This window comes from Trifolium pratense, linkage group LG6 (genome assembly GCF_020283565.1).
Source record: "Trifolium pratense cultivar HEN17-A07 linkage group LG6, ARS_RC_1.1, whole genome shotgun sequence".
NCBI lineage: Eukaryota > Viridiplantae > Streptophyta > Magnoliopsida > Fabales > Fabaceae > Trifolium > Trifolium pratense.
Window position 1 is genome coordinate 31853408 of NC_060064.1, and position 22769 is coordinate 31876176.

The 22769-nt window shown below is 31.9% G+C and overlaps 3 protein-coding genes across 3 annotated transcripts; all 3 read right to left on the reverse strand.

Moving 5' to 3' along the window:
• Positions 1-1059: 1059 nt before the first annotated feature.
• On the reverse strand, positions 1060-5436 carry LOC123889814. Its single transcript, XM_045939310.1, has 5 exons — positions 4888-5436; positions 4674-4718; positions 4149-4430; positions 3731-3903; positions 1060-1397 (listed from the first exon to the last, which is right to left on the reverse strand). Exons 1-5 carry the CDS (start codon positions 5117-5119, stop codon positions 1197-1199), a joined length of 933 nt encoding a protein of 310 aa, XP_045795266.1. The 5' UTR covers positions 5120-5436; the 3' UTR covers positions 1060-1196.
• Positions 5437-10106: 4670 nt separating this feature from the next.
• Positions 10107-14164, reverse strand: LOC123888782 (ABC transporter F family member 4-like). The gene is made up of 2 exons (XM_045937942.1): positions 13994-14164; positions 10107-12617 (listed from the first exon to the last, which is right to left on the reverse strand). Exon 2 carries the CDS (start codon positions 12606-12608, stop codon positions 10464-10466), a length of 2145 nt encoding a protein of 714 aa, XP_045793898.1. The 5' UTR covers positions 12609-12617; positions 13994-14164; the 3' UTR covers positions 10107-10463.
• Positions 14165-20687: 6523 nt separating this feature from the next.
• On the reverse strand, positions 20688-22167 carry LOC123893022 (allene oxide cyclase, chloroplastic-like). Its single transcript, XM_045942938.1, has 3 exons — positions 21914-22167; positions 21707-21828; positions 20688-21299 (listed from the first exon to the last, which is right to left on the reverse strand). Exons 1-3 carry the CDS (start codon positions 22116-22118, stop codon positions 20895-20897), a joined length of 732 nt encoding a protein of 243 aa, XP_045798894.1. The 5' UTR covers positions 22119-22167; the 3' UTR covers positions 20688-20894.
• Positions 22168-22769: the final 602 nt, after the last annotated feature.

The window sequence follows — 22769 nt, forward strand, 5'->3', positions numbered from 1 at the left end:
GAGTGACAATCATACTTTGAATATTATAGAAGAAATGGTTGATAGATCATGTTTCATATTATTTAAGCACATCATATTTCGGTGTCACCAAACGCCAACAGAGAAAGTGAAAACTTGAAAACCCATAGAGTCAAATTTGAGTCACTCATGAACATGCATAGAGCTAAAGAAATCGGGAGTGATAAAACTTAGATGATGCTATATGAATTTAGAGAAGTTACAATTTCGTACCCAATAGAGAAAAGTCTCTTGTTGTTGAGTAAACATATATGAGTGGACAAAATTGTGATGATTTTCATATATGTATTATGAATTTGATCAATAATAAATTTACTTAATATTTTTTTTACTCTTGTATCCTTTTTTGTAAAGAGATTGAAACTATAATCTCATGAGAGCCAACCCAACCATTATGAATGTGGATGCCTTGTGATTCTTAGTTATGAGAAACTTCTTATAATTTGCACTTTCTTTTTTATGAGTCGAGTGCTCCTCGTCACTTGCTGCTCAATTTTTATTTTTAATCTAAGTACAGTACATATAAATATTTGATATTTCTTCACCATTTTTCATTAATAAAACTTGTAAAAACTGTGACAAGCTGTTTAACAACAGTGACTTGTGAGCAAGACCAAAGGAATAGGAACCTTTGAATTCAAAATGCACACAAAAAATCCAACGAAGGAAACATGCACGTGAAGCCTAAGTTGTCAGCAAAAATTCACCACATAACATCATCATACATAAAATGGACCACGACAGATATATAGAGAAAAAGAAAATGACACATACACCATAGTCCTATTCCTTCTATTCTATTGATCATAATTGCATTAACTTTTCTATTTCACATGTAAAACATTTCAAAAAATAGCGATAGATGTTGATTCAGTTGATAAGTAGGAGACTCATATCAGCAAAAGCGAGTTTAACTTTTGTTGTTAATGTGAAGATTAATTAAGAATTTCAATGGTGTCGATGGATAATCTATAAGTAAATCTAACAACGCTAGCTAGCTCTCTGAGTCTCGTGGTCTGCTCAGAAATTTATGGGACCCTATTAGGTTAAAACTTTTGTTATATATAAAAAAAAGGCATTTCAAAAAATAGGTCAAGTGAAAGTGAAATTTGAGAATCTCACAAACCATCATGATTCATTCAAGTACATCCATCCTCTTTAATTATCACATTTTTTCTTTAGCAACCCTTTGAAGTGATATGTGAAAAAGATGTTCTTCTTTCTTTATCATCTTTATTTCTTACTCTATGTCTTTTCTTTGTCATCATCCATGAAAAGCACCCTACTTGCTTGCAAAGTTTTTTCTCTTCTTTCTTTCTCCACTCATTCTTTTCTCTTGGTGTCTCCCATGTTTCATAATTATCTTTCACCTCATCAACCTGCACATGCATTTCCACTCTCACATCAATGTCATGCTTAATTGGTGTGATGTGCTACTCATTTAATCATTCAAAAAATTTCTATAATTGGTAACACTTATCAATATCACTTCAACCATGTGTCGTTTTTTGTGGGAAAGTATATTCTCTTGTGATTTTTATTGTTCATGATTTCGTAAAAGTTCGATAGGATAATTTTTACCAAAATTAGAGTGACTCACTGTAATTTTGATAATTTTACCGTCAATTCAAACATATACTACATGCAACATTTGAACGATATAGAATAGATGAATAGTATTTCGAAACCAAACCTGAAATATTGGAATACAATTTTTATTTTTTTTTGAATATTTAAAGTGTTTCTACCTAATTTGTTTGGATGTTAAGAGCTAATAATTCCTTCTGACACAGATAGGCCAACTAATCGACAATAAACTAAATAATATGAAATAAATCAGAAATATTCAATTTGAATAAAAAGAGAAAAAATAAGAGCATTATAATATGAAATAAATTTCAATCTCTAACAACTTTTGATAACACTATTGAAATGTAGCACTGTCCTTAATAGAGGTACATATCAATTAAAGTTTGCCATTTTCTTAATGTGACAATTTCTGTGATATTATTGTTGGTAAGATAATAAGGGGTTTCTCCAATATTATATTATATAGTACTATATAATGTAGTCTCAATTTTTAAGTATACTCCTTTGTTTATGGTCTAATAATGAAGGAATAGTACACAATAGTATGAAAGTGAGAAGACATTTTGTTATGTACCCCTGATGATGTTAAAATGATGTACTTTGATATGATTCCAGAATCTTTAAGGGCTTCAAATGAGACAAAGGAAAGAGCTAGGTTGGAAAAGAGTAGTACTATTTAATTTCTATTATGTTTGAATTATTCAAGAGGGAGAAGGTTTGGAATGAGGCGGCTTTAGGATGGAGAAGTGTCTCATATGATCTACGGTGGACCAATGTTTAAAAATAGTTTGAAACTCTAACAATGATTGGTGTCGTAAGTAAAAGCTTATGGTGTTATTCGTTCTTACAACGGAGACTGACGAGACGGTGACTCAATTGGTGTCAGTCCAGTAAAAAACAAAGAGAAACAAATACTAGTACTTCAGTACCTATGTATATTTTCTCTGATTTTTGTTGATTCAACATCGACTAGGTCACCATTTCAACCGTAAAGACATTGATGAGGTTTGAACTTCTACATAATGGTAACAAATGTGACACTTTCTCGCCCTTAAAGGAGTCATCGTCGGAGCGATTTTCAGGTATTAGTCCACTATATAGTCCAAATGTGACACTTTCTCACCCTAGCAATTGTCTCAAAATCAAGAGTTAATTTTGGAATTGCTCATCAACTGGTCCAGCAACAACTCATAGGGAAAAAAAGAATAAATTTGAATCATGAATATGAGATAACACTTTCATGACCAGAAAATTGATTCCATAAAACATAGATAGGTGCAAGGGAGAAAAGAAGGGAGGGACCAAAAACTATAGGAGGGGGATACTTTCACTTGACACAATGAGGGACAAAATTTGGAATCTATGATTGCCCCACATTATAATGTTACAATCTAATTATATGACAACAAGATTTGATTCGTTTGTCTTGGAATACACACCATTGGCCAAGGGTATACTTGTTCATCCTTCTTTTTCTTTTGGTTTGAATAATTTTGCAACATTGAAATGAAATGCTGACTTCTGTAAAGTTTTCAAGTTTGTATCAAGCAAAACAACAGGAAAATAACAAATTAAGTACATTTCTTTTGAAGACACTGGCAACTTCTTGTGTCCTAGTGTTTCCTATTCACTTAATCATATTCATAAAAATCAAAGAAAAAGAATCAAAAGTTTGTTACTTTTTGACAGCATTTTCAGATTTTGTTGTGTATGTGAGTGGTTGAAACAATCGGTTGAGTCTAACTTAACCTTATAAAATAGGCTTGTACAATGACAACCGACAATTGCCATGGTTTTAAACATATCTTCGGGCAAACCTGATAGCAGCTGACTCAACGGATCTTGGAGGACACTCTGATAACATCTTAAATTTTGAGTTGAGTCTAACTCATCCCTTACAATACCGGCATGTAAGGTGAGAATTGTTCCATTTATATACATATTTTCAGGTGATCTTTCGACCAATATGAGACTCTTAACAATTGTGATACAAAGAAGGTAAAACCGTAAAAGCTAGAAGTAATCGCGAGCTAAAATGATTAAGGCCTCTCAATTAGAATGTATGCAAGATTATCTTGATAAACTAATTAAGAATATATACAAAGAAAAATTTAGTGCATACCTCTTCTTCAGATTTTGTTTTAGCATTTGAATTTGAATTAGGTGAGTCTACAGCTCTAGTTTTTGACCTCTCTATGATAGATGGAGTTGATGTAGGGCTAGGACTACTTGAACTAAGATAATTAGGTGTGCTTTGAGTCCCTACATCTCTTGTCTTTCCTTCTTTCTTCTTTTCTGTATAGAGGCACAAACAACTTAAGTGCTTATGAATAAGTTATTTCTATAATAAAAAATTATATAAAGTCAAACTATTTTCATATAAGTTATAAGCCGTTTTCACCAGCTATCCCAAAGAACTGATGGAAATAGGACATATCATAAGTTATTTCCATAAGCTCTATCTCAAATAGACTCACAAGTGTTTACGCCGGTGGATAAGCTTTAATAAGCCAAAATGTAGGAATAGAAAGTATGTGAACCTGGAATTGGAAATTGAAGAGAAACATCTTCATCTGAGTAAACTGATGGTTTAATTTGAATATGTCTTGAAGAATAAACTAGAGGAGCAGACATTGTAATTCTGTTTGTTGAGTGTCTAAAGGATCTTCCACTAAGAGTTTTTGCAGATAAACATTCCATTGGTACTTCCCCTGAAAGTGGATTGCATATATACTTTTCTGCTTCATTCCACTTTGAATTTAAAGCAAACCCTTCTGGTGATGAACACTCCCAACTGTTATAGCTTACCCTTGCTTGTAATGCTGTATCAAATCACCATTCAAAAAGTTTAGACAAAACAAAAAGAAAAAAAAAAAGAAAAAATAAGCATGCTAGTCTAGTCATGGTTTCAAATCGCGGTCTGTGGACGCAATATAAAGAATTTTGAGGTCTCTGCAATGAAATGACCGTATGTTCTAAAATTTTGTTGCAATATAAAAGTTTGCAATGTGAACGCGACCGAAATTTAAAACCATGATTCTTGTTCTAGTTAACAATGTAGTTACCTTTAAGAGCAGTGGTAAAAGAATATGTTGAAGGGTCAATTTCATCTGCAAAAAAAAATGTTGAATTTGAGATGTAAAGGAAGTTAAAACAATGAAAATCATGTATTTTTTTATTTTATTTTTAGTACGAATTGAACTTCGTACTGTGAGGTTTAGAACATTGCGCACCAACCAGTTGCGCTAGACTTTGTGGTATGAAATTGAAGAACTATACCTTTAAAAGGGTATCCAGGTGAAGAAGCAGTACTGGAAATGGTTATGTTTGATCTATGAGACCTTGTATCTTCTCTAAAACTTCTCATATAAGAACCTGAATATCTTCTAGAATTAATAGTGTTGTTATTCTCTCTACTAATTCTTGCTTTCATTGTCCATTCTCTCAAATTGAAATCTGATTCATCTCTTCTCCTTGAACTATAGCCATATGTTTCAGCATTGTAGGCCATGAAAATGAGTAGAAGAATCTTTGTTGTGAAAATTGAGTAGGTTTGAAAGTAGGTGTTGGAGGTGCAAATAGTAAAAGATGTTTTTTGAGAGTGAAACTTTTTGTCTTGAAAAGAAGCTAAGCTATAGATGGAATGTGAGTTTGGAATCAATTGTAGTATTTGTGTGTCTCTTGTAAATTTTGGTCTTTAGCTTTTTTGAATGTTCAAAGTGCAACCTCAAAGTGCAATGACATGGTTTTAAATCAAAATGTCCTTATATATTGAAAGTCTCTTGTTTCTTTTTTTGGACTCTGCAATAAATTCATTGGACTACCTCTGTAATTTCCCTTCTTGTTGACTCCTACTAATATCCTAGTAGACCACTAGGTTAGTTTTAGTCTTCAATTATGTCATGAGACAGAGACACCAATTATTTGTTGCTGTTATTTAGAGCTTAATTAATAATTTTACACCTATACTCCAATTATATACTCCCTCCGTCTCAATTTGATTGACACAGTTGACTGTTGTGCACTATTCATATATATTGTTTTGACCTTATTTTCCTACTAATAAACAAAAATAAATATTAGCATATAAGATGTTGTTTGATTCGTCTCGATGAGTATTGTCAAAATATTAATTTTTTATAATTTTTACTATTATACAATTAAAAATATTAATCGTCCAAGTTATGAATCAGCATGCGTGAAACAGTCAACTATGCCAATCAAATTGGGACGGAGGGAGTACTACTTTAGAGTGAACACCTATAATCTTGAAAAAAAATTACTAGTGCTAATTTAATTTTATAAAAAGTGTTGATATATTAAGTGTGCGTTTTGTAAGAGTTTTGAATTGGATGATAAAATAGATGTTGAATACTAAGTTAGAGAACTCATAAATTTAATGTGTTAAAATTTTGGATTAAGATGTGATTTTCAAATTATTTATTGATTGTTTAAAACAATTATGGAGGATTTTCGAGCTTCTCTGATACCTAACAAAAAGTTAAAACAATTTTTAATTATCTGAAAATAAACTGAGATGATTTAGATTTTGTCCAAACAACTTAATCCTTATATCTTTAAAGAAGGTAAAGACTAAATTGTCTAAGTGATCAAATTGAGTCTCACGATTTTTATCAAGGACCACTTGAGGTTGGTCGAGTGGTGTTGATTTGGGCCCTTGGAGTATGCTTCTCTCAATGTTTTAGGTTCGATTCTCACTGGTGTCAATTTCGGTGGGCTATGTCCATACAGAGCAAAAAAAACTTTGGCTTTAAATGGGGCCCCCACAAGTGGGCGGTGGGATTGGTCCCCTTAGATTAGTCGGTCATAAGCCCGGATACCAAGTTTTTTAAAAAAAAAAAAAAGGACTAAATAATATTCACTCTTAACTTTATGCAAACATCAAATTGTGTTTTACTACTAAATGACAAACATTAACAGAAACTCAGACATAATTGCATGGTTTCAAATTTGAATTAAGAAGATGTTATGCCTAACGGCTAACGATATTAGTATTGTTAGTTGAGATATACGTTATGGGCATGTTTTGATGAAAGTTGAATTTGAATGAAATATTGTTGGTGCAAAATTAATTTTGATTAAAATTGAGTACACTTGTAAATTACATTCAAAGGCAAAAAGCTCCAAATTTCAATTTAAATTTGGAATTTACTTTGAAGGCAAAAATATATTTTGCTATTTACTTTTGAGGTGACTAAAATATTTTGAAATTAATTTTTTGTTTCTAAAATCTCATTTTCCTCCTACAAAATGAATCCAAAGATACACTAAACTTATGTTTTCATGTGGCTTACTTGTTGAAGAAAAACAGTGAAGTTTTTTTGTCTACCTTTTCCTTTAAAGTTCAATAAAATTAAAATGGTTTAATTCATGACATAAAGTCGTTGATATCACCATCCATCCAGCACACAATTTTTCATTGAGACAATTTTTAAAGCTTACAAAAAGGATTGATTGTTGCAAACAAAGTGAAATTTTGCAGTCTTCATGTTGGACAATGACTCTTCACAGTTTCTGTTGGAGATTGTCACAATTGTTAGTAGAGTTATAATAACATATACACTTTAATTTTCTTCGATTTTATCTTCATTATTTAAATTAAGTTTCCCCCTTGTTCCCGTGAACATAGACCAGATGATAGAAATATTGAAATATGCAGCGGAGTTCAAATTCGGTACTAATATTTCCTGCTTATTTTATTTTAACGGTGAAACTTTGACCACCAAACAACTTGACCAAAAACTTGAATAAAATTTCCCTTCTAATTTCTATATATTGACAAAAGATTTTTAAACAAAACAAAATTAAGAAATTAACATTCTAATTTTTAAGATGATAAATAATTTTTAAGAAATGAAAGACACCAAGTATAATATTCTCTTCCAGTAAAAAAGAAAAAGAAAAAGAAGTAATAATCTCTTCATTGCATCCACCATAATTGAATTCTATTCAAATTAAGTGGTTAAAGTGGATAGATTTTTAGATGAAGATTTTAATTCATTTTATATGATAGCCTCCTGTTTTAATGGGGTTTGGTGCATAACATTGATTAATAATCTGAATGATTAAGGCTGGTTGTAAATAAATAAGAAAATTTTAACTCATACAACAACTCTTTATTTATGTTATCCAAAATGTACAAAGGAAAAGATAATTGGTCAGGTAAAATACATTATAACATCAATAAATCAATAAAAAATATTTATACATATTGTCTCCAAAAAAATAAATTGACCATACAATATTAAAGGACCAGCATTGGTGGGTGTACCTTTCTTGTAGTTTTGCACATATTAAAACCAACATTGGCTTTAATGTACACCACTTGTTAAAACTGATGTTATACCAAACTCACCAAATCATTGATTTCTGTTTGATAGGACACTAAATCCTAATTTTGATATCTTGTTTGGGGAACACCTCCATTAAGTTGCAGTCAGGTATGTTCTATGTATTTCAATTAAAAACAACATGGAAAAAACACAGAAGGAAGGTCCCTATGAAGCTTCTTGAATAGAGAGAAGATACATAAATGAGAGGGTTTCTTTGGGTGGTTGCTACTTAAAAATTGTTTGAAACTCTAATAACGACCGATGTAATGTCTTATAAGTGGAAGTTTCTGATATTACTTCTCTTCACAACTGAAACCATGAATCAATCGGTGTGGTTTAACAAAAAAGCGAGTATTAGTGTCTCAAAACTCAACATTCAGTAATATCAACAACATTAAGTACCCTAAACTTCTAATTTGAGGTGGTGATGCCGGTCTTCGAGCTGGTCTGAGGTTTTGAATGATTTTTTAACATCGAACTATCGTAAATCACATGCGACACTTCTAAATTTAGGAGATTTGATGTGATCAAAGATAAATTAGGGATACAATCATACAGATTTTGTTAACAAGCTACATAAAAGGGTAAGTGTAATTTTGTTACATTTTTTTCATGTGTCAGTAGCACTAGTTAGCATGGTTAAGAGAGAAAAGCAAAAGTTTTGTTTTCATTTTCAAATTTCAAAGAGTATAAAAAAACTGATTGAAGTTTCCCTCCTATGACATCTCCAACTATGAGCTCTCTACTATGGTCTTGTTGTAACCTAGTGAAAGCCCAATGAGGGGTGAAGCCTTCTGATAATCACTTTTTTTTAAACTTCATGTTCAGCATAAATATCAGTTTGTACTGTTGAGTTGTTTTCAGTGTAGGCTGGATAGTATATGTGGAGATGAAAAAAGAGTGAGGTAATAGTTAAGGCTGTAAAAGTAAGAATGTCTTTGTGTGCATGCTACATTCTTGTCTTTTCTAGTGAAAATGAGTGAGGTACCCTTACATTATGGAAGAACATAGGTCCCACCTGGACCTCATCATAGCCGTCAGTTTTGTCTGATGTGTATGCAAGGTAGGTTTCAAGAAAGAGAAAGGTTCTGTTGATTGTCAGATCCATGGGTCCATTTAGTTCCATTTATTTTATAAAGTTTTTTTCTTTTTCTTTTCTAGGATATATATTTTGTCTTCACAAACTACTTAACAGTGACTTGTCTTATCTTCTCAAGTGAACTACTAACACACTTGTGGCAAAGAACATCAGCATCTATAGCAAAAAACCATAACAAGACCATTCAGGATCACTGGTTTATAATTGTTCTCTTCTGCTCTAATCTGAATACAATGCTCTGCATATTAGAATTGACTACTGAGGAAAATGTAGTGCATGATTCATGTGGAAAAAATGGAAATAATATATAGATATGAATTTGAAACTTGGGAAGTGGGAACATAAAGATCAAGAGTGCATATTTGGATTGACGGTGAGATATGCGGAATCATTGTGAGCCACTATAATATTAATTCACTTCTCCCCACTTCAGTTTTTACATTTCAACTCTCAAGCCTTTCTGCTAATAAGCACACCCTAAACACTTCAAATATCTTATCTTAAAACATTATAAGCAAAATCTGTAGAAAACAACTAGGATGAGAACACAGGTTAAACTCGGTGCATCCAGTTAAAAGCTCAACTTTCAATCATATTTCAAATTGAAACAAGACAATGTGTAAGAAATCAAATGTCATGACATGACATGTTATATGATTAATAACATTTATGTTCACCTTCAAGTTCAATTACCATTACATATCCCTAGTAGCCACAATCATATTAACAAATAGCTTCACAAAATGGAAAGGCCAGGGAAGGCTATACCACAGATAATTGGGATACTTACTTTCCAAGAGCTCCAATATATGACAATTAGGTGAAACAATCAGAAGTCCTAAATCAATAATCAAAGGACATACAACCATGTTAATCAAATCATTAAAATATATTGAATAAGATAACAATCTTGAAGATATGCGATCACAAGAAATATGTTTTTTCCATCCATTTGCAACAAGTGCACAGCAGCTGGATATGAAATTAGAAGATACAGTACAAATTAGTATAAAGTATTTTGACTGGAAGTATATTGCACTTCAAAATTTGAATCAAAAGATATCATTATGAGACAGATTTGTTGAATGGAAACAACATCAACAACAATTTTAGCAATAACACAAATGTTTATTTAGTCATAAATGTTGAACCACACATTCCTATTATAGTATTATTTGTAAATTTAAAACTGCAAGTCTCACAAAAAGCATTGGCAGCATTTCCCGCAACATATAATTACACTCAGTTGTACAGCTGAAGATGAAAAGCAGAGAGAAGAGATGCAAAATTTGGCATCTGCGGTTGGACAAGTCATCTTTATCAGCAAAATATAGGAGACAAGTGTATGATAAAGAAATATATTTGGAAATTGTCGCCATAAAATTGTTCTCACAAAAGGAAGCTCAATCATCAACTTCAGCTTTAATCTCTTTCACCAAATCTTCCTTGTAATCTTCAAATGTTCCAGGGAATTTTCTGACAGTGCCGTCCTCAACAATCCATATTTGACTCCTTTCTTCATCATCACAGACACTAGATATCAATCTAGAATCGTGACTAACAAGAACAACTCCACCGGTGAATTCATCAAGCGCATCAGCCAATGCATCAATACTTTGCATATCCAGATGATTTGTGGGTTCATCTAACAATAAAATGTGAGGTTTTGACATGGATATCGACGTGAAGACCACACGAGCTTTCTGCCCTCCTGATAGTTTGACAATGGGGGTAAGATGGTTATGACTAGGTAACCCAAATTTACCAAGTTGTGCACGGACAGCCTCCTGCTTACTAAATCCTTCCTGGTCTGGATGGAGACGAAGAAGGTACTGAACAGGTGTTTCGTCCATTGTTAGTAGGTCCACAAAGTGTTGGGAGTATCTCCCTATCCTCAACTTCTGACTCTTTCGAGCTTCACCTACACTTGGAACCAAATCACCAGCTAGAAGATTTAGCAGTGTAGATTTTCCAGCTCCATTAGGCCCAACAATGGCAACACGAGTCCCCATATCAATGCCAACATCAACATCTGAGAGTCTGAAATCCTCTCGGTTTGGGTAGCTGAAGCTCACTTCAATAAGCTGCAGAAGTGGTGGTGTGAGCTCAGTAGGTTCAGGAAAGTGGAACTCTACATTGTAGTCCCTCCACTTGTGTGGTACCTCTACTTGGGCCTCATCCTCATCAACCTTACCCTTACTTTTGCTTTTTGATGCTTCCTTAGCTGCTGCAAACTTGGCTCGATCCTTCACCTTATCTTGTTGAGCCTTGCTTCCAGTCCTTCTAGCCGCTTTCATTTGCTTGTCATAAGTATCATACTTCTTATTCACCTCTCTACGACGCTGTTCATACGCGGTCTCAAAAGCATCAAAATTTCCATTATACAAATGAAGTTTCCAATCATGCAGGTGAATAATCGCAGAGCATACTGTATTGAGAAAATCTTTATCGTGTGATACAACGACCAAAGTTTTCTTCCAACGACACAAGTACTCTTCTAACCAGAGAACAGCCCTCAGGTCAAGATGATTAGTGGGTTCATCGAGCAATAATAGAGTGGGCTGCACAAAAAGTGCTCGAGCTAAAGAAATTCTCATCCTCCAGCCCCCACTAAAGGATTTGGTAGGACGGACCTGCATATCCTTTGTAAAACCCAGACCAGCTAAAATTTTTGACGCTTGAGATTCAGCAGCATCAGACCCCATCAGCTGTAATTGTTCATACAGCTCTGCTAGCTTTTCTCCTGCATCATCTTCCTCATTAGTATCATCTTTATCCACACCTTCACCAGAAGCTACATTCTGTAGATCAGCAACTTCTTGTCGAACTTTAACAAGTTCAATATTAGCCGAAACAACGGCTTCAAGCGCTGTTTTATCATCACCAACTACCTCCTGCTCAACCAGAAGGACATCAATATTCTTAGGTACTGGTATCTTCCTCCAAGCAAGAAGCTTCAAAAGTGTTGACTTTCCCATTCCATTCGGCCCAACCAAACCATACCGCTTGCCATGAGATATCTTCACTGAGGCATTCTTCAGAAGTTCTTTACCTCGAGCAGACACGGAAAAATTTTCAATCGTTATATCCTTAACATTAGCATCAGCACCATCATCTCCATCAAGCACCGAAGCCCGACTTCCAATGACAACAGTGAAAGCATCACGATCATCCTTAAGAGCTTCTTTCTTTGCCTGTTCAGCCACATGGGCAGCTATAATATCTTTTTTTTCACGTTTTTTCAACTCTTTTTCAGCAATAGACACCTCAAGTGGCTTCACATCAGGTCTATGCTTTTCCTCTAGCTCCTCTTCTGACTCATCATCATCAGAGGGAGGAAGATCTATATCATCAGTGTACGCAGAAGCTTTCGGAGCAGCTTTTGGCTTCGGCTTATTTGTAGAAGATCCTTTTTTAGGCTTTTCAGCTTTGTCATCCATATTTGCCAACATGGCAGAGACTGAAAGTTTTTCCTTCTTAGTAGGATCTTTGCTACCAGCCTTAGCTTTTGTAGATGGACCTGCATCATTTGTCTTTTTCTTTCCCATCGTAGAAAACTGAAGAAGAAAAAATTGAGAAATGTATTAATTTCATTCATTCAGATAAACACACCATCAATTATACGTCATTCTATAATATAACTATTAATTATATTTATATCCCTACTTCCAATCTTGGCATAAATTGATATATCAATAACATAAAATAAGCATTGTGCATAAAGTTCAAAATTTTGAAATGCTACATGAGAACACTTCCTTCAAACAGAGTAAGATAATTGCTGCATAGATTTCCAATCAATTCCCCTAATTCCCAAGAAACATTATTCCGTCAGATAAACCCACATGACCAGCACAATAATTTTCAATAGTGAGGCCTAAAGCAAATTTTACTATGTGAGGCCTTTTTTGTCTCCATAGTCCATATCGGTCCTTTTTGTTTAATAAAAAATAATTATTTGTTGGAGGCCTAAAGCTAAGGCTTTAGGAGCCTTACCCTTGGGTTGGCCCTGTAAACCCACAACATAGAGTAAACAACTAAATTAGTCACTAACTTTGTAGGCCACTCTCTAATAGGTCCCTGACTTTATGAATATTTCAATAAAGTCTCTGACTCTACTAAATTTTATTCATATTAGTCCTTCAAAGAATATGTTAAGGACAAAATTGATAGTAAGTGGATAAACTTATGAACCAAATTGTTAGTAAGTTGTTACAATATAAGGACCAAATTGATAATAATAAGTGATTAAATATAGGGACCAACTTCACAGTTTAAAGTTTAATAGAGTCAGGAACCTTTTCAAAATACTTATCATATCAGTGACCTATTTGAAAGTGCCCTACAAAGTGGTTTACTGAATACTGTAATTTACATGTCCTTTTATAAACTTAATTACGGCGCCCATGTTGGCATAACCGGATTATAAATCAATCACATAGATTATGCACGTGCACAAATTCAAAACTTTCAAATGATACTCCATTCATACAGAGGCTACAAGATATCTATGGCAATAGTTTATCAATCAATTAACCCTGATAAATAACACATCCAACTCACTCACAAATTTTTTAAAAAATTAATAACATGCATTGCGTATAAAAGTTCAAAATTTTCAAATACCCTAATACATACACTTCCTTATAACAGAGTAAGATAATTTCTGCATAGTGTTTTCAATCAAATACCCTAATTCCCTAATAAATAACACGATCGAACTCAATTAAACTATGATTTATCATCTATATTAAATAATTCTATATGTTGCGCACAATAGGGGAATCACGGCGGCGGTAAGTGGTGGTCTGCTATGATTCGACGCAATTATGTGAAACCGCAGAATCGCTGTGGAATTGAATCCTTGCGTACGCTATGGGAAAAGGGAATGAATAAGCGAAAAATGAATAGAAAAGGAAAAAAAAAGGAAAACCTGGAAGAGTTTGTGAGTGTTTGTGGTGGCCGGAGATGAAGAGCGGTGGCGTTTTCCGGGAAGTTGAGTTGAGTACGACTCCGACTTGATTCCGATGCACCGAAGGGGCAAAGGAGTAGCGGCTTTATCTTTTTGTTTTGTTGTTTTTAGGGTTTTAATTTGGTAAAATAAAACGTGTTTATTGTTTATGGGCCTCTTTACATAGAGAATGCGGATTGGGCTTTGGATTAGAATCTCATTATTTTTTTTGTTACATCATTTATTGTTTTATTATCTATTCTTTATATAAATTTTTTTTAGGTAAAATAAGGGGTATTGTTGGTATTATGAAAAGTTCACACCAAAACTCATATATTCTCTTTATATATTGTATCTATTCTTCTATGCTATATCTATTCTGTTCTATACTATATATAAAGATGATACAAATATTTTTGGTGTGGGCTTTTCAAAATACCAACAATACCCTTGATTTTTTTTAGCAGCAAAAATCTTTTATTAACAAATTCACCATAACATAAGACATGTTTTTTTTAGCAGCAAAAATCTTTTATTAACAAACTCACCATAACATAAGACATGTGTTTTTAATTTTTTTGACATAAGTTTGCATATAATAGACACAGACAGAGGCGGAACGCGCCCTGTCTGGCCGCTAGTAGATTTATAAAGAGAGTACAAAATTTTTGGTGTGGACTTTTCATAATACCAACAATACCCTTGATTTTTTTATTTTTTTTTAACAAAATTTTTTTATTAACAAACTCACCGTAAAATAAGACATGCTTTTTTTTTAGCAGCAAAACTTTTTTATTAAGAAACTCACCATAATATAAGACATGTCTTTTTTTTTACATAATGAAAAATATGGATGACACAGGCTGGCGCGGAACGCGCCTGTCTGGCCACTAGTCATAATAAAAAAAACAACTTTTAACATTTCTTTTCATAAAAAAGTAAAATTTACCAAACAGCTTTAGTTTTAATGTTAAAGCTATTATATCCAGTTTTATGATTAAAATAGCTTCTACACGGACCACACTTAAAAAAAAGTTTTGTCAAACCATACCTATGTATTGCATTAAATTATCCCACTACGTCCATTTTAAAGGCATGTATTAATCTATGCTAATAGAGCATATCCATGAAAATCTTTGTTTTTTGTATATGTAATACATAAATCTATCTATACTTGTCTCCAGGAGCATAACTTAGATACATCACATTATATATATGTAGGGATCGAATTTAATACAAGATTTTTCACTTATTTATTTTTAAGGGTGAATTTTTTTAGCTAGGCTACTTTACCAAAAAAATAAAATAAATCTATATCTAAATATAAAAGTTAGATGCATTTTTATGTTGTTATTTTCTTTCAATTTATTTTCATTTATTTTAGTGTGAAAATTCAATTTGGTTCTTCACAGCCTAACCAATTTAATATTTTAATATTTTCATATAAAACATATTAGTCATTATAATGAGGGACTAATTTGTCCCAATATAAAAATATTGAGGACTAATTTGGGTTAAGGAGTAAGGACTAAATTGATCCGTTAGAAAATTGTGAGGCTTAAAATGGGTTTTTGATGTTTAATTTAAGTTTAAGATATACGAAAATTTCTCATCCCACCTACTCACTTTCTCACCTACCTCATGTTTTTCCATTTTTGCCCTTGGTCAAAAAATTCGGAACGCGTTTTCTGAATTTTTTTAGTTCAAATTTGGAAAAAATTCGGAAAACACATTCCGAAGTTGTTTTTAAAGGCAAAAAAATTTCAGAAAACGAGTTCCGAATTTTTTGACCAAGGGCAAAAATGGAAAAATAGGGGGTAGGTGAGAAAGTGAGTTGGTGGGATGAGAAATTTTCAAGATATACAATGTGAATTCATACATCACTCAAGCCCAAGTCCGGCCCAAAACTTGTGAATTAATTTTAAACTATTTACAAATACGACTAAAGTGTGTGTCCCTCCGATGCGGGACTTACTGATTTTTTTCAAATTCACACTTGACACTTAGTTGAAAATTTGTGTTTATTTCTTATCAAGTTTCCCCTAACTCCTAAACTTAAGTTAAAACGGTGTTTCAGAAATAACATCAAACGTTTCTATAAGATCCCAGCAAGCCAATTGCATAATGCAGAATTCAGCTATGATGATTCAAAAATTCTCTGCTGCTATTTACAACTTTCTCATTTCATACAAAAATCCCTATCTCTAGCCTCTAGAGACTATTGCATCTAATGGTGATTAATCCATATCTAGATCTATTCTCATATCATGTCCAACTTCTTTTGTTGTGACAATAGAAAAGGATGAATAATCGGATTAAATATATGTATCGAAATAAGGCTGACAATGAATCGAACCAACTCAAATATAATCACAGACACAACTCAATAATTAATTCGTTGACTTGACTATCAAATAAGCTGAACTTGAGCTAAAATTAAAGTTTGTTAACTAAACGACACTATCAAATGTACTGGTAGTATAATTACATAAAACATTCTAGTACAGTAACATAAAAGCAAGACAATGAATTGAATTTGATAATTAAAAAAAAAAAGAAAAGACAATGAATTGAATGAACTTCAAAAGTTAACTACTCATTGGTAATATTTGGTTGAGTTATTTTTGGTTCAACTTTTATCAGAAATCACTTCTGATATAGAAAGGATAATGGAAATGCCTATATGGGGTTCCAAGTTAGACTGAACCATGTTGTGATGAGAATCAATGGAAACAATAGCTACTGGCTTTTATCATTCAACATTAGTTAGCTTAATGATCTCATTTGCCATTAATTCCCATCACAACATGCACCAGCAAACTAGGAGAAATTCAATGGTAGCTAGTGTGATGACTGATGATGCCTCATAAGATGCAAATCAATTATCAATGTATGTAATATGTATTTGTTGGATTAATTGGTGCATCCATTGCATATTATGATATTATATATATAATATCAATTATTTGGATTCATATAATGACAATAATGATGGATGTACTTAATATTGTAGTACACAAATCTCCATTATTCATCGGTACTACACTACTACTACTTTCTTCTTAATTAAATATAACAGGTTGATTAAATTAAGGGAAATAAGAAAGTTGATAAAATTTGTTGATAATTGATTTTTTTTTTTAAGCAAGATAATTGATGTTGTTTTATAAGTTGAGTTATGTTTTTTTAAGAAAGTTGAGTTATGTTAACATGTGTCATATGTTAAATATAAAAATATAAATTTTTTGCATTAATAATACAAATATTTACTTTGGTCTGTTTTAAATTATAAGTTGTTTTTTCATTCAAAAAAGAAATTATAAGTTGTTTTTAGAAAAACATTTGTCTCCTTAACATATGCATTTAAAATACAAGAGTAGTTAAATATTAAAAAAATTTCTTATAAATTTAGGATAATGTTAAGAGCACATGTTAAATGTCTAAATAAAAAAAATTATATTTAATATTAAAAAAATTAATATTTAATTAAGGAACAGCAACCCGAGTCATTAGGATTTGTACTGCTAGCCAATTTGTACTGGAAATGGAATCTTGTACTCCTTTTTTGTGTTAGTCCAATACTATCTGTATACTAGATTGGTGCCTTAGGAGATTGGAAATAAATAATTGAGTAAATAATAATCATGTATGGCCATTAAATTTATTTATTTTCTTCCACAAGCCCTAGTTTAACGGATAAAAATTGCCGAAATTATTAAGTCAAATGTCATGATCGGGATTTGAACCCCGACTTTCTCACATGAATTTATGATGATTTTGTCATTTCATCTATGTAAGGTAGATCAAATTTATTGTTACTATCTTTAAAGTTTTTAAATATATCAAAATTATAAAAATAATAAAAAATAGTTTTAAATGTATTTTCTATTAGTAAGTTAATCGATCACAATTGCTAGTGAAAACACATTTTATATAGATTAAACTAACAAAAATAAAATAAAATCCATTAACAATAGATATATTTGATGGTACTCGTGAATATAACTCAGTTGATAAAGATATTGCATATAATATGCAGAGACCAGAGTTCAAACTCTATTCATATTAAAAGTGAAATTCTAGCTAGCCACCCTACAATTTGACCAAATATTTATATATTATTTATATATTTGATGATGTTTTTGTGATTTTGGTTAATTCAAGGACATAAAGGGCAAACCATGTTTTTCCTCGTAATATGGGCAAATTTAGGTTTTAGTCTCTCAATATTTTTTTTTCCTTTTCATTTTCCCCTATAATATAACATCAGCTTCCTTTGGTTTTAGCCATTCATTTAGATATGTCACACAAAAAATTATGACATGGCATGCATTTGATGATGAGTCCTCTACCACATGTGCAAAAAGATGATTTCATATTTTTTTTTGGGTTAATTGCTCTTTACCCCCTGTAATATTGGTGAATTTTGCTTTATCCTCCTATAATTTTTTTTTTCTTTTACCCCCTGCAATTCAAAGATTTTTTGCTTTTAGACCTCACCGCACATGTAAGCATCTGACTGGATATTTAGATGACATGACTTTTCTGTCAAATTATTTTATTTTAATTTTTTTAATGCTAGTTGGATATTCCCTTTTTTATTAAAATAAAAAAAATTAAATTTCCTTTTAAAAAAAAACTGAAATACAAAATAAAAAATTGATAGTTCATCTTTCTCCTTGTTTCATAGAAACCCAGAACAACTTGCTCTTTCATCTAACAACATTCCTCCTTAAGTAAAAACCCAGAAAATGAAAATTTATTCTTCATCTAACAACAAAAAATATTAAAACTCCAGATGAAACAATTGAATCATTGAGGCAAATCCCAAACCCTAAAACTGAAAATAATAACACACATATTAATTAATGAACAGAAAACACACATATTAATCAAACCCTAAAACATCAAAAATAACACAAATCAAAATTAATGAACAGATTCTGATGAAGAAGATCCGCTGTCGCCGTCGATTTCGTTTTTGCCGTCATCACTGTCGATTTCGTGGTATGGGTCTCTATTTTGACGGTGAAAGGAACATCACAAATCAAAATTAAACCCAGAAAATAGTGGTGGTGGTGGTGTGAACGCTTGCGAGAAACAGAGGGAACGCATGCGAGAGAGAGAAGGTTTTGGAGATGATGAAAATGCATATCAAAGATGAAAAGGTAGGTTCGAGGAATGTTGTTGTTAGATGAATGAGCAAGTTGTTTCAATTTTAACATAGGGAATGTTCTGGGTTTCTATGGAACAAGAAGAGAGATGAATGTTTTAATTTTATTTTGTATATTTCAATATTTTTTTGATTTGTTAAAAAAGGAAATTTAATATTTTTTTGTTTTAATGAAAGAGGGAATATCCAACTAGCATTAAAAAATATTAAAAATAAAATAATTTGACATGTAGGCAGGCCATGTCATCTAAATGTCCAGTCAGATGCTTACATGTGCGGTCAGGGTCTAAAAACAAAAAAATTTGAATTGCAGGGGGGTAAAAGCAAATAAAATTATTTTACAAGAGGGTAAAGCAAAAATCACCAACATTGCAAGGGATAAAGAGCTATTAACCTTTTTTTTTTTTGGAAAAAGTGTACTTTTCGTCCATGTAATGTGGACGATTTAGATTTTAGTTCCTAATAAAATCTTTTTATTTTGCCCTTGTAATATTGTATTTTTGTCCTTATAGTCACTCTCATTTTAACTCATAAAAAAAAACCTAACACTCTTTTATTTCTTCTAGTCTCTAAAAACAAATCTTGCCCTAATATATTCTAAAGTGTGACATATTCTAAAACACAATCATTTTATTTCTCCTAGTCTCTAAAAAAAACATTTTTTTAATAATAAATTTGAATGACATATAAGCCACTAAATTTGGTATAGTAACGAGGGATTTATTTTTTTATTTTTTGATAATGTAGTAACGAGGGATTTAGGTAGTACATAAAGTCCTAAGTTCGATTTTTATTGTCAACATTGTAAAAAAAAAGTGTGAATCACATTCTAAAACACAATCATTTGAAGCACAAAATAATATATATAGTAGGCCAAGTCTAACATGAACAGGTGGTTCATGTGGTGTATCATGCACAAGTTTCGGATAACATTATAACGAATACGAATTTTACAAAATTGACCGTTGGATTAAAAGATTATATCATATAGATCATTCATAGAAATTTTTAGAAAAATTGAAAATTATTTGATATGTTATTGAGACCCATCAAAATTAATGGTATTTAATAAAACTCATAAACCGTTAATTTTGATGGCTCTCAATAACATATCAAATAATTTTCAATTTTTCTAAAAATTTATATGGATGATCTATATAATATAATCTTTCAATCCAACAGTCGATTTTGAAAAATTCGTATTCGTTATAATGTTATTCGAGACTTGTGCATGGTACACCACATGAACCACTTGTTCATGTTACAAAAAGCCTATATAGTAGGTAGAGTACTATCATAATAACTTCTAGGAAAGAAAAATAGTAACCAGCAAGCATTTACTGAAAATATTATATTTATAGTCCAAAATTCAATCATGCCAACCACATAGGTCCTTTTATAACAATATTTTTGTTCATATTTGCTCAAGCATTAAAAGCCACAACAACTTTCTTTTAAGATCGAATAACAAATTATTAAAAATTCATCCATAAAAAGTGGAGAGACAGTTTAAGTCCTTGTCATTATGGATAACTTAACAATTTTGACATTTTTATCTTAAAAAAAAAAGGTAGTTATTTGCTTTGTCCACAAATCATAATGCAAAGCATTACAAACCAAAAAAGTAAATTCATCATTACAAAATCCATCATCATACCCCACTAATTATTCCTCCATTAAACAAAAAAGAAAAGCACCAAATTAAATTAATTAGTTAGTAAATCCAGCAATAACAGCATGAGGCTCAAGAGCCTTAGCAGCGGGGGAAGCTTCAACAGCAGGACTAGGCTCAACATGTTCACCAAGAAGCTCTTTAGGCAAATCCTTAATACCCTTCAAATAAAATGTGTAGAAAATTTTAAAAGGAAAAATAATTTGATGCAATTTCACTTGTCCTTTAACACCTTCAAAGATTCCTGAACCACCAGTTACAGCTAGGTAAGTGTCCTCTGGATAGGTCAAGTAGGGTCCTTGAATAGCTAAGTGACCATAATCTCCAAAATGGAAACTGTAGATTGCTTCATATCTATCACCTTGCTTTTCTGCTATGTGTTGGATTAATATGCAAATTCCTGCTGTTATTCCAATACGTTTTTTTAGGTCACCAGTGTACAACTGCAAAATCATCCAATGATAACAATTTTTTAATTAGTAACACATTTGCGGCATGCTCTGATCGACTTATTTGAACTTATTTACTGGCGTAAATTTTATGAGACCGTAGCTCATGTCATTTTTCATATGCTTTTTTCAACTTATTTTTATAAGTTTTCTAAGATAGCTTAGAAAAACAGCTTATAGTTTGAGGATCAAACCCAGGACTTCTAGCATACTACCAAAATCACTGGACCAAATCTAGTGGCTTAGCTTATAGCATATACAAGAACAATTAAATTTAATTTTATCTTATACTATAAAAATGAGCTTATACATAAGCGCTTGTGCTATAAGTAGCAACAATTTTGATCAGAAAAATAAAATGAGACAACCCAAGATGCAAAAATAGAAATTAAGAAATTTACTTTGTTGCTGAAAGGGACTAAATCACCAAGAGAATTGACAGTTTTGTTGCTTAATCTCAAGTATGCAGGACTACCACGATCTCTTTCATTGAGCTCATACACATGCATTGTTTGAACTTTTTCTGCAAAATCAACCAAAAAATGAATCAATATACAAAAAACTTTAGAAAAACACATATATTTGGTATGAATATAATCATTACATACCAGTGTCAGCATGTTCATTTGCTTGGCTTTTGCAAGCAAAAGATTTCTTAGGCAATGAAGTGTTCATCTTGAGGCTCTTTGTGAGAGATGAATTTGATGAAGTTAAGGGTGTGAAAGTAGATGGGGGTGTGAGAAGTGATTTTGAGGTGGTGGTAATAGCAGTTGGTTTAACAAAGGAACTCAAAGAATAGGTTGAAGAGGCCATTTTTAATGATTGAATTATTGGATCTTAGTAGATTGTGTGAGGAACAACATAAGCCAATGTTAGTTATATAGTGAAGACATAATTGCTTAGTACAATAATTGGTCAAAGAAAATGTGGACGGTGATTAGAAATTGAAGTGTGAAACATGTTGTGAAATGTGAAAAGTATAATATATAAAATAAAAATTGGTCAATGATGTGATGGTGGACGGTATAATAAGAACTGCTTCAACATTTTCTTATGTGGGTTGGAAAGTTGAATATAAAAATATAGGCTTAAATATGTAATAAGTCCCTGCAGTTTCACCTAGTTTTGGTATTAGTCCCTGCAGTTTTTTTTGTTGGTTTTTCATCCCTGCAGTTTGAAACAATTTTGGTATTAGTCCCTCTGTTACTTCCAGCCGTTACAAAAAAGGAATACTTAACGGAGTGCCACGTGGCCCAATCCTTATAAGCCACGTGGCACATTAAAAAACACCACTTTTATTAATATTTCTTTTACCATTACTATTTATTTATATTATTATTATTATATTAAGGTCTATTTAAGTGTTCATAAATCATTGCAGGGTTATACAAAATCACATAACGAAGGCAAGAAAATTTGCTAGGGTTTATCATACACAAGAGATATCAAAAGACATTTATGGAT

Bases quoted from the DNA above. Each gene is read 5' to 3' on its own strand.
- LOC123888782 (XM_045937942.1), bottom strand. From the start codon at position 12,608: ATGGGAAAGAAAAAGACAAATGATGCAGGTCCATCTACAAAAGCTAAG.
- LOC123889814 (XM_045939310.1), bottom strand. From the start codon at position 5,119: ATGGCCTACAATGCTGAAACATATGGCTATAGTTCAAGGAGAAGAGAT. The intron at 4,719-4,887 runs GTATAGTTCTTC...TTTTTTTTGCAG, and splicing joins ACCTGGATACCCTTTTAAAG to ATGAAATTGACCCTTCAACA. The intron at 1,398-3,730 runs GTATGCACTAAA...ATGCATGTGCAG, and splicing joins AAACAAAATCTGAAGAAGAG to GTTGATGAGGTGAAAGATAA.
- LOC123893022 (XM_045942938.1), bottom strand. From the start codon at position 22,118: ATGGCCTCTTCAACCTATTCTTTGAGTTCCTTTGTTAAACCAACTGCT. The intron at 21,829-21,913 runs GTATGTAATGAT...TTGATTTTGCAG, and splicing joins AAATGAACATGCTGACACTG to AAAAAGTTCAAACAATGCAT. The intron at 21,300-21,706 runs GTAAATTTCTTA...ATGATTTTGCAG, and splicing joins TAGTCCCTTTCAGCAACAAA to TTGTACACTGGTGACCTAAA.